General features: G+C 33.2%; 1 protein-coding gene across 6 annotated transcripts in view; it reads right to left on the reverse strand.

Annotated features, from left to right (window-relative positions):
- Positions 1-866: 866 nt before the first annotated feature.
- Positions 867-13,829, reverse strand: part of LOC111147234 (sorting nexin 13) — a 136,844-nt gene continuing 123,881 nt past the window's right edge. For 4 of the 6 annotated variants that reach the window (XM_022503153.1, XM_022503151.1, XM_022503150.1 and 1 more), the window contains 6 exons: positions 13,255-13,416; positions 11,665-11,736; positions 9,120-9,265; positions 8,808-8,876; positions 7,013-7,125; positions 867-4,395 (listed from right to left, as the gene is read on the reverse strand). In XM_022503153.1, the coding sequence (XP_022358861.1) occupies positions 4,148-4,395; positions 7,013-7,125; positions 8,808-8,876; positions 9,120-9,265; positions 11,665-11,736; positions 13,255-13,416 (810 nt within the window). In that variant the 3' untranslated portion in view covers positions 867-4,147. Of the gene's footprint in view, positions 4,396-7,012; positions 7,126-8,776; positions 8,877-9,119; positions 9,266-11,664; positions 11,737-13,254; positions 13,417-13,829 lie in introns of those variants that run through there. The other 2 variants (XM_022503152.1, XM_022503154.1) reach the window with 2 other exon arrangements.

Below are 13,829 nucleotides of genomic sequence, written 5' to 3' on the forward strand. Positions count from 1 at the left end.
CAAATCCCAAATCCATTGTTTTATATTCTATCTAGAGTTTATTCCCTAATTAAAAATGTTTCACCTATTTTTCCCCCATCTAAGAGTTTTCAAATCATGTTCCTTGGGAACATTATCATCAAGCTATTAATAGGTGTTGATGACAAAAAATTCTGTGGTCTGGGAAGTTAGGTAAACAAAATTAAACAGAACTTACTTATTACAGAACTTTTCAGAAATTTTGATAGTATCATTTGGATTGTAAAGGAATATTTTAGGGTTTGGAATAGTACATAGATTTGCATAAGTTACATAGAAGTATAAAATGACTACCCAGAAACATCTTAAAGGAACCAATATTTTACAGGATGCACTTTGACAAATACTACACCTGTCCATAGTAGGGTAAAAGTACTCACAGCTGAAGTCTGAGAAGTCTATGGATACAAATGCAAGACTGAAAATACTATGACCAACCAGACACAGCCACACTGTGAGTACTGAATCTACTGCCTTTAGAACTAAAACATCTAAAATATCAGGCAGACTATGAATTAAAAATAGCATCAAATAAAAACTGTTAATGGACTATTTATTACAGCTCTTTCCCTCTATGGGAAAATGACTTCATAATTTTGTGTGATAGGTAAGTATGAAGTTTCTATAACATTGTGGTCGTACATTACTTGCCCCATAAATAGAAAAATTAAATTCAATAAGTTGTCAGTAATCACTCAACAGGTCTTCTATTGATATGGAACTTAAATTGCTTGATTTCTAAAATGAAAAGAAAGGAAAATACATACAGATACTAAAAATAAGACCATTGAGCAAGCACTTTTTAAAGTAATAAGAATACATCACTACTAAATAAATTCAACAAAATGGTTTGTTAATACTTTATTAGTATTTTCTAATGGACAGAACATAACACAAACCAAATAAAAATTTTAATCTTCTTTTTAGTTCAATAAAAATAACTGACATTCTGATTGTTGTTTCTTCTTTGTTAAAGGAAAGTATTGATAGAATAGTTAGGCACACAGTTGACATTTACTGTACAATGATATGCACAAGTTATCTTTTAACAACTATAATTCTAAGATGTGCTCTTTATATTTTTCCCTTGTAATACAGGAGCCATGCTCCTATAAGCAAAATTTACTATTAACAAAAGAATTTTACAAGGAGTGACAAAAAAAGACTTTTAAAACAAGTCCTTAAATAAAAGGATGCAGCAACAACGGAATGTAAGTTGTTGGGTTAAGAAGACAGTTTAAACTAGATCTCAAAACATTAAAAATTCATTTATTTTACAATTACTCAAATACACATGCATTAAATGAAAATATTGCACAAAATTAAAATTTTAGACTGTGAAATTTATATTGTTCATTTTTAAAAAATTGATACACTTTCTGGTAGCACTTAACTGATTTTTTCCAAACACCAGCAGCACAAACTTAAACTGAGCTAACAGAAATACTCAAGAAAGTTTTTAATTTTTTTCTTTAAAAAAAATTAAGGCTAACCAAGTGCATCCATTGGTCAATGGCACAATTTTTTCAGCAACTATTCAGAATACCCTAATTAGAGGAAATGTCCAGCTAAGCACTATATTTAAATCATACAATCAATTTTTAGGTGAATGAACTGTTGTTAGTAGTAAAATGGTTTCTAAATAGTTTATATGTTACCTGAAAAAATCAGAAAACCCAAACAAAGAATGATTAATTTTGAAGGTTCTTGCCTGAAGGCACCACTGACTTAAAAACACATTCAAAAAAATCAAATATCAGAAGACTTAAAGCCTCTTCAGGTATGTATTTATATATGCAATGAATGCATTAAATGTAATAACTTTATTAAACATAGTACACCGTACTTGACTTATGAATTAAATATTTTACACACAGCTTAACCAAGTCATTCAAAAAGTATCTCTAATTTTAGCATGACCACGGCTCTCTCTGATGTAAAACACAGATGTGCAGAGAAGATGCACAACTGTTTACGTAGACTACCATTTGATATTTCCTGCTTTTGAAATATAAACTCTTTAAACAAAAATTATTTTAAAAACCCATTTACTCATATAGTTTTTGGTATGATTGCAGTTATCTTGCAGGGCTCTGTTATAAAAGTTGCTATTTTGCAGGACCTTTCTTTCCCTGGTTGATGGCCAGCATTCCTCACATTATCTGGAAATGCTTTTCATATGTACACACTAGGCTCTTAAATGAATTCTTGTTTACTCTTAGACTTATTTATGTCAAAAATATACTTGAAATGGGCAAGGGTATATTTGAAAATCATTGCACTTATGGCCATGCTGATGCTTCCTACAGACGTTTCACAAATCCTCACCTTTATAGCCTGGGGCTTGGGGAGGGACCATGGCAGGGAGACACACTGGAAAGAAAAAATATTACTTCTTCCACCAGAGTCAATAAGGATATTTTCTCATTTGCAGGTTGCAATGAAATCATGGGGTTTCATTTTTGTAATTCTTTAGACATGCAACATGTACTGAAAGGCGCATACTCTGAGTATGCACAACAGCATTATTAATAAATATGATTATTACTATAAAGCTTTAAAGGAAGGCTTTATTCTGTTATGAGGCTTCACTTTCTAAGCAGGATCTCAGTGAAAACAAGACAGTAACATCTTGTTCCAATCTTAAAGCTCCCAAATAACTGGGATACCTATCCTCTGTCCCTTTATCTTAAGCACCGAGACGTTCTTTTAATACCAGGGTCTTGGCTCAGTGGTCTGATAAGTAGCTTCACTATTTTAAGGTTGTAGTGTTAAATATTTTTAAAACAAAAAATGCTGACATACTCAAACCCTTAGTCACTATAGTATTTAAAACTATGCAGAAATCCTGCATACAAGGGATATGAAGACTTCCAAGATGGACAAACAGAGAATGAGAAAACTATAAGAAATGCAGAGGCTCCAGAACTGGAAAAGGTAAGTTGTTGTTGTTGGTATAAAATTATTTCAGGGACTTAAATGTATACACCCAGGGGTTTTGCCAACTTTATTTAGTAGAATTTTACATTATGCAAAATATAAATAAAAGCATATTTTAAAAAATATTATAGTTCTGTTTTCATTATTTATTTTCATATATATACACAGTAATAGAGTTAGGAATTTGTCTGTTTACATATGACTAATAAGCTCATTTAATCCTTTGATTTGCTACTTTTGCAATCACCTAAGGTATGTCTAGATCACACAATTTAAAATGGTCACATTGCAACTTTCAATAGTGCTGTTTTAAAATTTCCATGTTTTTAAAATAACAGAATGTATTTGGCAGTTCTTTCGAGATTATACTCCCTACTGTATAATCAGTAATCTCTTAAAGATAAAGAAAACAGTAATAATTTTGAAACTTAAGTGAGATCGCCACTATACGCTTCTTTTTGCACACAGAATACCAAAAGAAAACTTATGATTGAGTACCATAAGAGCAAAATAGAGCCCAAAGCACGTACGAATCAATTAAAATTTGTTTTATACGAATGAATAACAAATCCAATCAAATTCTGTTTTTGATTGGTTTTATTTTATGTCACAAAACTGTAATTAGGATAAAAGGTTACTTCATACTTTAAGGGCATCCTGTCACTTTCCCCAGACCTGATGCAGATGTTCCAAAGATCGTTCACCTGGCTAATCCACATTATATCAAAATTCTGATAAAGATCTATAAAATTATTATGCAAAAAAAAAAAAATCCCTCCAAATCATACATTGCTCAGTCTCCCAAACAAATTAGCCAGTTTATCTGTGAACCACTGTTTTGTGCTTTCCTCAGCTCTCACGTATACACTCTGGCACTTTGTCATTGCTGGAGAATGCTGATTAGTTTGAAATGGAAGAGACCAACATCATTCTTGCTTGAGAAGGGGGCAGTATCATCTCAATGTTGCAAAGATATGCACCAAATCATTTAAGACACAGAAATCTCTCTTGGTAGTGGCTGGATTATAGATGAAGATGAGAAGAACCACAGTCTAATGGATGTATTAATAATCTATTTTGAGACAGTAAAAGACTGGTGCAACATGACAGTGTATGAGTTAAGCCCCAGAAGATCTGTCCATATTATTAGTCCTGGACAAAATGAACACCAGCTTCAGAGACTGGAGTGTCACCTTTTCTGTAAAGAAGGCGCTTGAGTAGTTTGAAGTTTCTGTTTATATTTCTGTATCTGCTTTGACCGTGAATGCAGTTTGTTGAAAAGTTCACGAAATTTATACTGTGGAAATAAGGTTTCCAAAAAGCCTTCCAAGAAGACATAAACCATTCTCCTATTTAACTGGTTGTGCTGAAACATTTCAAAAACACGAAGAATACCTTTCCGTGTTGTCTCAGCCCCGATAATGTGCTTCAGTTCATCTAAATGAAGAGGGGACAAATAAATATCATTCATTACTCATATAAAGGAAACACAAGGCCTAAACTATGCTCTAAGTTTAAAGTATGGGAAGTACACAGCAGGGGAGCAAATAGGAGATACTCAGTTCATGTGTCTCACCTATGCATTCTAACTGAGATTAAAATGTCCATGTCTGCATGCATCCATCCACTTAATGTAGTAACAGATACTGGGGATGAGATAGCACAGGAAAAAGAAGCAGGATCTAGACTCTGAAACCCCAAATTAGAGTTACAATCCTGTCTCTTAATATCTATATGATATTTACCCATCCTGAGTTTGTTTCCTTATCTGTAAAATGGGGATTTATAATAACCAAGTCCTTATAACTAAGAATTTGAAGAGCTTTAATGAACAAATGTGAAAAGTAATCTGCAAAGGCTAAAACATTATACAAATAGTCTTATGTGTCTAACGCTCAGTGAGAAATACTGTAAGGAAATGATGTATGAAAGGTGCCTAATGATCTCAAAAAGCTTGCAACAGTAACAGTGCCACTCAAACATCCCAAGTATAAAGATGTTTAGAGAGGAGAATTCCACATGGTATATAATCAAGACAGGTTCCCTTCAAGGAAGAGATGAATGAAGGAGACTTTGCTACCTAGGCAGGAGTTTGACAGGCACCAACAGATGACAGATTCGCTTTGGGGGAGAGAACAACAAGCAAATGAGAACTAGTGGGAAAAACAAAGCAGGTTCAAAATAGGGGGCACTAGAAATTGGCTTTAAATTTTAAGATTCTTTTAAAAGAAAGTAGAGAGAAGAATGGAAACAAGTGCTATGGCTATCAGAGTGAGCCCAAGTGTGGAGTTTACTCCTAGGTGACATGAAGTTGTTACAGATCTTTGAATAGGCAAACATGCAGGACTATCCTTAATTATTTATAATCAGGGCTCCACCTGCAGTAGATACTATTTAACTGCTTTTAAAAGAAACATGCGGGGTGCCTGGGTGGCTCAGTGGGTTAAAGCCTCTGCCTTCGGCTCAGGTCATAATCCCAGGGTCCTGGGATCGAGCCCCCCATTGGGCTCTCTGCTTAGCAGGGAGCCTGCTTCCCCCTCTCTCTCTGCCTGCCTCTCTGCCTACTTGTGATCTCTGTCTCTCAAATAAATAAATAAAATCTTAAAAAAAAAAAAAAAACCCAAAACATGCAACTTCCAAAAGATTTGTTTCTACCTAGGAGCTAAGTTAATTTAAAGCAAATGGTTTATGAATTTACTCAAAGCAGGAAAGGGATTATGCATATATAAACATATATACCTTTATATTTAGCCTCATTTCCTTTAAGTCTTCACACAAGTGTCCCCTTCTCACACAACTACACCTTACCCGATACCTCCCTCTTCCTGCAAAAGCTAACATACTGACCTTTATTTATTTGTCTGCCTTCTGTCTGTATTTCCCTAATAGAATGTAAGCTCCAAGAAGGCAAAGATTAGTGCAAAGAAAGTGTCCTGCACATGACACACTCTCAGTAAATATTTACTGAATAAATGCATTAGTTTCTTTCAGCTATGTAAATCAGTCTACAGCACCATCTGGTTTATGCTAACAGTATATTAAATAATACTTAATCTTAAGTTGTCATTTATTTTTATTTTTCTAAAATGATATTTCTATGATTTTTTTCTCCAAATGCAGTAGTATAGTCTGTAGGACAGAACTGATAGCCATGTGGCAAATTCCCAACTTAACTGACAGAAGAGAGATTTTAAAATCTATGAGGAAAATAGAGTTCTAAGAAAAAATTATAGGAAAAGAAATAGATACTAAATGACATTAATGATCTTCCTAAATATTCCTTTTCTACTATATATTCATAATTAAAATGTGGAAAAGAGATATCTAAGTATCTTCAAAGATATTCATAACTAAAGAAGGGACCAAAAAACTACCCAGTCACACAAAATTGCTTTTCCTATTATAGAGGACCTCTTATTGAGAGAAGTTGAAAGGGGGACACAAAGTGAGTCTAAGATAGCAGTCTTCTCAAGAAATAATTCAAATTAGACCAAAAGAATGCCACCTAAGTGTATTTTCTTTGGAATCATGTCTCAATTGAGATTAATAATGGACCAATTAGTTGTTTCTACATAAAGGGATTCTTTGAAAGAGTATGTTCTCTGAAGTAGAACAAATATACTTCCTAAAAACCTGACACTTCCTTGTTCTTTTATTCTTCTGTCACATATTTTATCATCAACTTTATTCTCAAAATGGTTCAAAGTAGCAAATGAAGTGGTTAAAAGCACCATTTTCTTTTCATGATTGAAAGCAATGGCTTTCAAGTAGCTCAGCATGGAGCAGAAACCCAACAGTCACTTCCTAGCTTGAAACTTGGGGTAGCTTACTTAACCTCTTTGAGCTTCTATTTGCTCACATACAAAGCTGTCATGTTAACAGCGCGTAAGTTCTTAATACTGTTATGAGAAATGCATAGCAACAGTGCCTGATACATGGTAAGCCATTAAATGGTAATTACTAAAATCAGTAGGCAGCTAAACCAGCATGCTCAATGCCAAAAATTCTGAAGAACTACAAAGTAATAAGATTTTTACCAAACCTGTTCACTCACCTGGCATAATGGAAAGTAATTTAGTTTTTCCTGCAACTCTTGTTCTCATTCGAATAGCTTTATCTCTGCATGGAACAGTCTCTGCTAAAATGCCATTTGGCCAAAAGGCATCTCTATTTAAGAAAATTAAATAAATTTTGTAAAAATTTACATTTTCTAATGATGTAAGTCAGTAAAATTGTTCCAATTTTCTACAGAAAACACAAATGCAAATAGAAAGCGGAAACATTTCTGAAATTTTATAGAGGTATGACATTCAACAGAGTAATTAAGAGCAGGATTCAATTTTAGGTATGAAAGGATATACATAATAAAAGTAACAGATGAATTCTGCCCTGGAATACCTTACAAACACTAACAAATGAACAAGAGAGCAAAATGGCATATACAGATGATTACATCACAGCCATTTAAACTCAAGTATGCCTCTGATCTCAACGAGATTGAACATCTGATCCAAATACAACCCCATAATATCCTGAATTTGGATATCTTAGAGTTAATCTTCCTCAGTTCCCTTATAATTAAGCCAATACAAAACAAATCCTGCACCCGCAACTTCCAATTAGACTGATTACAACATTCCTCTCACATATATATCCTATTCTCCTGCACTCGCACAGCTTGCTTGATTCCAGTTCTCCAATTCACAGGGCAAAGGCAAGAACAGAAACACTAAGGTTCCACCTGGGGATTTGGTCTGAGGGAGAGAGACTTCCCAGAGCAGTTGTTCTTAACTTTGACTGAACATTAGAAAAACCTGGGAGTTTCAAAAAATCTTCATGTTCAGGCCTTCTACAGATTAAGTCAGACTGTTGGGATGGGACCCAAGCATCAGTACTTTTTAAAGCTCCCCAAGTGATTCCAACATGCAGCCAAGACTGAGAATCACTACTCCACAGTAAACCAAACATCACTCGCCGGCCCTGAAATAGAATGTACATGCCAGGACAGGTGGTCTGACTTTTGGCAATCGTACTGCATAATGGAGAGAAACTCAGCTTCAGATTAGAGAAAACTGTTGTTCCTCACTTTCCAGCATGTGAGGTTTTGCTGGACAAGCCACTCAATTTCTCAATCCTCAGTTTCCACATAACAAAATGGAGACCAATCCCTATCTTATAAAATAGGGTAAAATCAGAAAGTATGCATAAAGTAGTTGGCACAGTGCCAAGCAAATAATGTTCAATATCGATAGCTCCTTTCTTGCTTCTGTTACTTCAAAGTACATGATGCCATGAATATTTAAGCCTTGCTTATCTTTCACTTTTAGAAAAGAGGTTTATTTCTTGACTATGCTGTGCTTTCCTTGAAGGGACTGCATTTTATCTCAGTCCCTGGTGATTGGCAAAATACTATGCACAGAGAAGGGGTTCAGAATATTTTTGTAGGATGAACAAATGAATTGGAGTATCACTGCTCTTAATTTGTATTCTTTTCAGAGGTTCAAACAGTTATAATAATTAGTCCATAGGCAGAGACATATTTAATTTTCATTTAAAATCAAGGATTTCAATAACTTTAAAGCCACATTACTGTAGTAAAATGTAAACAACATCTTAAAGATTATACTTTTATACTTTTCTATTCTGGTTTTAAAGAAAAAAAGATCAAAACGTCCATGGAACAAATGTTTTTTGTAATTCTTACAATTCTTACAGGTCTTTTTGCTCATCAACGATGATTCAAACCAACTTTACGGTCAGGAAGAAAAGAAAAGCAGTCAAGGTTAATTAATGATAACAATGCTAAACTCTGTACTACCTGAAAGAAGTGACTGTGTCTTAAGATATACCTGAAACGTTTCACTAAGTCGGCTACTTGCTCAGGTGAGGTCATCCAATCAACATGGTCAACTATTTTTCTGAAAGTAAAGAAATTTAAATAAGTAGGGTCAAAATTTTAGAAGGTGTGTAAAATAAGCACTCCTTTCATGAAGGAACTTAATCTGTATGCAAATTATCTGTAAAAGCAACAGACTGTTTTAATGATCTTAAAAGGCCCAGAGAAGAAAATTCTCCTATAAAAGTTGAACAATCTACTTCTAGAAGGAAACGTTTAAAAGCTAAGCAAGAACAGCTCTAAGGGATGAAAAAAGAATTGGTACCTATTAATAGTATCACCATATGTGGCTCTAATAAGCTGTTGAAGTAGGTTTTTGATATTCCTTCGCAACCACTGATTTCTCTCTTTTAAGTCAAATACTTCATCCATAAGAAGCAGCATTACCCTAAGTGGAATATTGTCATCCACCTGAAAAAGTATGGAAAGAAATGAAATTACATTTGAGTTATTCATCTACTATGAGTGGCTTTCACAAAATGATTGGTACTCAATTTCAGAGATCAGAGAACAAATTATACTATAGTCTTCATAACCTAACATTCCATTCTAATTTTAAAAACATATGTTTTTAACAGTCATTCTGCAAGAATGCAGAATTTCACAACCCACACAGTTCCAAAGTAGTAGTGAAAAAACTTCTCAAAGTGGATCTATGATGTCTTAGGAAAAAATAATTTGGCTCTTTTACTTTTAGTAGAGTCTGTACTGCTTTGATAAGGCAAATGCTGGCCCCCTTTGCTGATTTTCTGGAGCATCTTTTTGAAAAGAACAAAATATTCTCAACATTTCTCCTTACTTAATAGAACAAAACACAATCTACACAGAATAACATGTTTTGCTTGGTTACTGCATTTTACATGCTCAGGTATTTTCAGAAAAAAAAGAAGCTAAAATAAAATCCAGTATATAGCTAAGTTATTACAAAGGGGATATTTCACTATACTTTTAAAATTTTCCTTTAACTTTTAACAAGTAAAAATGTATACACTTTTATATGGGAATATTCAATTAATAATATAAAAAATAAGATAAAAGATGACTAAAAAAAGTAAAGACAACTAGAAAGCTTTGATGTAAAAAAAAATATATAAAGCAAAACAGATTTAGAAATACAATAAAACTGCATATAATTGCCAGTAATTTTATAATTCTTTCATCAAATAAGATATTCTTTCCAATCATTTCTTCATCCATGTTGTAATTTAAATCTTGAGAAAACAGCATGAGTTCTTTATTTTTCATTGTCATACTGTAAACTGATTTTCTTAGTGTACCTTCCCTTTCACATATTGAAAACTCACACCTAAACCAAACAAGGAGTGGCTGGGGTTGGTGAGGGGTCTGGCACGGCAGGGCAGAGATCAAGTTCCCTCCAGAGGCAAAATAAATACTGCTCAATTTTATGACCAAGTATATTCATTAGTTTGGTGTAACATGATAATTATGATGTTATGGATGTTATACCAGCATAACTCATAATAAAACATTCTAAAATATTCCTTAAAAAGGAAATAAAATATTATCTTTATTTAATAGTTTATTATAAGAAAGTCAATGAAAAACTGAAGGGAGATCATTATAACTTTAAAAAAACCTGTCTAATAGAACAGTATACAAAGCCCAGACCCAAATATGATAATCTAATTTGTGACAAGGGAGAAACAGTACACTTGGGAAAAGGGGGCCTTCTCAGTAAATGGTGCTTGGGTCAACTGCCTTCACTCCATACACAAAAATCAATCCTAGATGAATGGAAAATCCAAATTTCGGCAAGATAAAAAAGATTTTTAAAGAAAATCACAGGTGATCTTTGTGACCTTGTAGTAGGCACAGATTATATATATACTTTGCACAAAAGCACACCAACTAGAAGATATTCACAATGCACAAATACTTTTATCTGACAAAGAACCACTATTCAGATCATATAAAAGCACTCTTGTTAATTAAAAAAGACAAAGACAGCCAAGCCAACAGAAAAATAGAGGAAAGAGCTAGAGACACAAGACAAGACACCCAATGGCCGACAAACATATGCAAAGAGGTTCAACATTTCCACAGTCATCAGAGAAAAGGAAATCCACAGGAGATACAACCAGACTGGCTAAAATTTAAAAGACATAACATATTAACTATTGGCAGGCTATGGAGCATTGAAATTCTCATGCATTGCTGGCAGCAGTGTAAGCAGCACAAACACTTTGGAAAACTATTTGATAGTACCTCTTAAAACTGAATTTATGAAGAATACCTTCTAACCAAGAAATTCCATTCCTGGGTACAGACCCAACAGAAACGTATACTTAATTTTTTAATCAAAAGACATTTACCAGAATCACAGTACTATTCATATTAAAACTAATAAATTATACTATATTTACAAAACAGAATACTGTAAGTCCACAAGAATGAAGAAACTACAATCACACAAAACAACATGGAAAAATATCACAATGTTCAGCAAAAAAAAAAAAAAGCCAGATTTAAAGGAATACATACCTTACAGTTTGATTTATATAAAGTATAAAAGCAGGGTAGAAGTCAGGATAGTGATTATCCTTGGTAGGGGAGAGGATAGTGACAGGAAGAGAGCATTAGGGGCTTTCTGGGGTATTGGTTACATTCTGTTTCTTGCTACGAGTGCTGATTACATGGACACTTTGTAAGAATTCATCAAACTTAACACATATATACACATAGGTATATAATAATAGGTATACATATTATACTTCATTAAACAGTTAAAAAGCTCTACCAAGTATGATTTCAATTACAGTTGAATACTACCAAAAACAAAATTAACTCACAGTATCGTCAAGCTGAGCTGAGACACGACAATGTTCAGGATCTGAGTCAGTCTTCGGAATTAAAGGAGGCACCTAACATTTAAAAAAAAACAAAAACAAAAACAGAACAAAATAAACACACTATAGCAGACAGTGAAAGAACACAATACAATAATAAATCAAAATGAATAAAAAGCATAATGATAGCATTTAATTTGATGTTTAGAATGACATAAAGTTTATATAGTATTAAAAAGTATTAACAATCTACAATTAGAAACCCAATGTTAAAGTGTGATTACCTCATTACCAAAAGATTTTTTTTCCTTAAAAAAAATGGACTTTTGAGTTGGAAGGGGAGATTTCTTAGTCAAACCCCTATACTTTTTAGAAGAACTTAAATCTAAGAAAAGTTAAATGATTTAAAAACCAAAAGATAGTAGCACAGCCAGAGAACAGAATTCCAGTCTTCTTTATTTTACCATAAGGAGCTTGACAGTAAGTTAATATACTTGAGATACTAATTAACCTGTTTTAGATAATGTAAGTTATGAGGAAAATGGAGAGACCAGTGTTAGCTGATAATCATATGAAAGCATAGCAGCAACCATCAAGATCACCTATTATAACCCCGTCATGTTGCTGTTAAGGCAAAAGGAACCGGGAAAAGCTCAGCGGCTTCTGTACAAAGTCATATGAATGGTTATCGGCAGAACTGGCATATTGCAAAATCCTCACTTTCAGTGTTAATGTACTCCCCATGATTAGAATCAAAGATAAAGCATCAGAGAAAGTATGAGAATAAGTAGAGAAGTATGGATTATACACACATTATTTTAGGAGTTGTCTATTATGGAAATTCTGTGTGTGTGTATTTTTATATATTTATATTATGTTATATATGCAACTTATATTCAATATATATATACACACACACACACACATATTACATTTCCTCTTCAAACATGGCCTAACATAGAAAACTCTAACAGTACAGGCTTTCTTTTATAGTCTTGATTATAATTTTAAACAAGTAGGTCAAAATTATAAAAAGTATAAATCAGAAAGTAACAAACTACTTGGTCTACTACCTGTATTTGCTAATGTAATGAAAAAGTTTCCTATGAAAACTCTTCTATATCACTCACTTGTGTATCCAAGTAAAGAATGGCCCGAGAGGCAGAGGACTGTGACTTTTCCTCCCTTTGATCTCCTAGCCACTTGGTCAGGTGAAGCAGGAGATAATAGTTTTTATGTTTCCTGATGAATACTAGTATAGCAAATTTGCCCAACAGCACTTGCTTTTGTTTTAAAATTAAATGGCATTATAAAATAAAAATGGCATAACAGAATATAACAGTACAAAGGATGTTTGTTACGTTAACTGGCTTTCAAAATTCTACCACAACAAAGCCTGAGGAGTGACTCAATTTTATAGGATCCATTTCTGTTAAGAATTCATTCTCTTTAGTTTTTTTATTCTTTATAAGACTATGTCTAGAGAGCTTTGGACTTCTAAAAAGAAGTAAGATAAATCTAAGCAGAAGCTCAGTAAATCTTAGTTGACTTAAAAATAGTTTGCTGTAGATATTACTGAAAACATCTTCTTACCTTGAAAAATGATTGCTTTATGTCTTGACCTAATCTTTCTGACATTTTGCCCATGTTGTCTGACATTTTAGTCATTCCCTCTGCCAAGCTATCAGGAAGGGATTTAACTGCATTTGAAACATTCCTCATAGAATTTCGAAGTGGATTTACAAAAGTGTCCATCTAAGGGGAAAAGATATTACACCATGACTTCAATGTATCAGACCTGTTATTTAACTGAGAAGCCTGGGAAAATACAGAGTGCAACACACATGAAAAATGAAGTAATTTTCTAGTCTATAATACCTCATTGCATTTTGAAAGTACACAACTACAGTTTTCAAAATGTATTGTCTTAAAATTGTATCTTCACACATAAACGGATGATTAAAAAACTGAGTTAATAAGGCTATTGCTAGAAAATATAACCTTTAGCTTATATAAAAAAATAAAATATACTGCTAGCGATTATAAGGTTTGCCTGCCTTACTGAAGAAATAAGCTAAATAAATAAATAAGATTTAAAAAACAAAACATTTTCTAAAACATAAATTGGTGCAAATGGAATTAGCAGTAACATACTTCTGCTACAATTC

The sequence above is a fragment of the Enhydra lutris genome, unplaced genomic scaffold, assembly GCF_002288905.1.
Source record: "Enhydra lutris kenyoni isolate GAN:26980312 unplaced genomic scaffold, ASM228890v2 scaffoldscaffold16, whole genome shotgun sequence".
In the NCBI taxonomy this organism is placed as follows: Eukaryota; Metazoa; Chordata; class Mammalia; order Carnivora; family Mustelidae; genus Enhydra; species Enhydra lutris.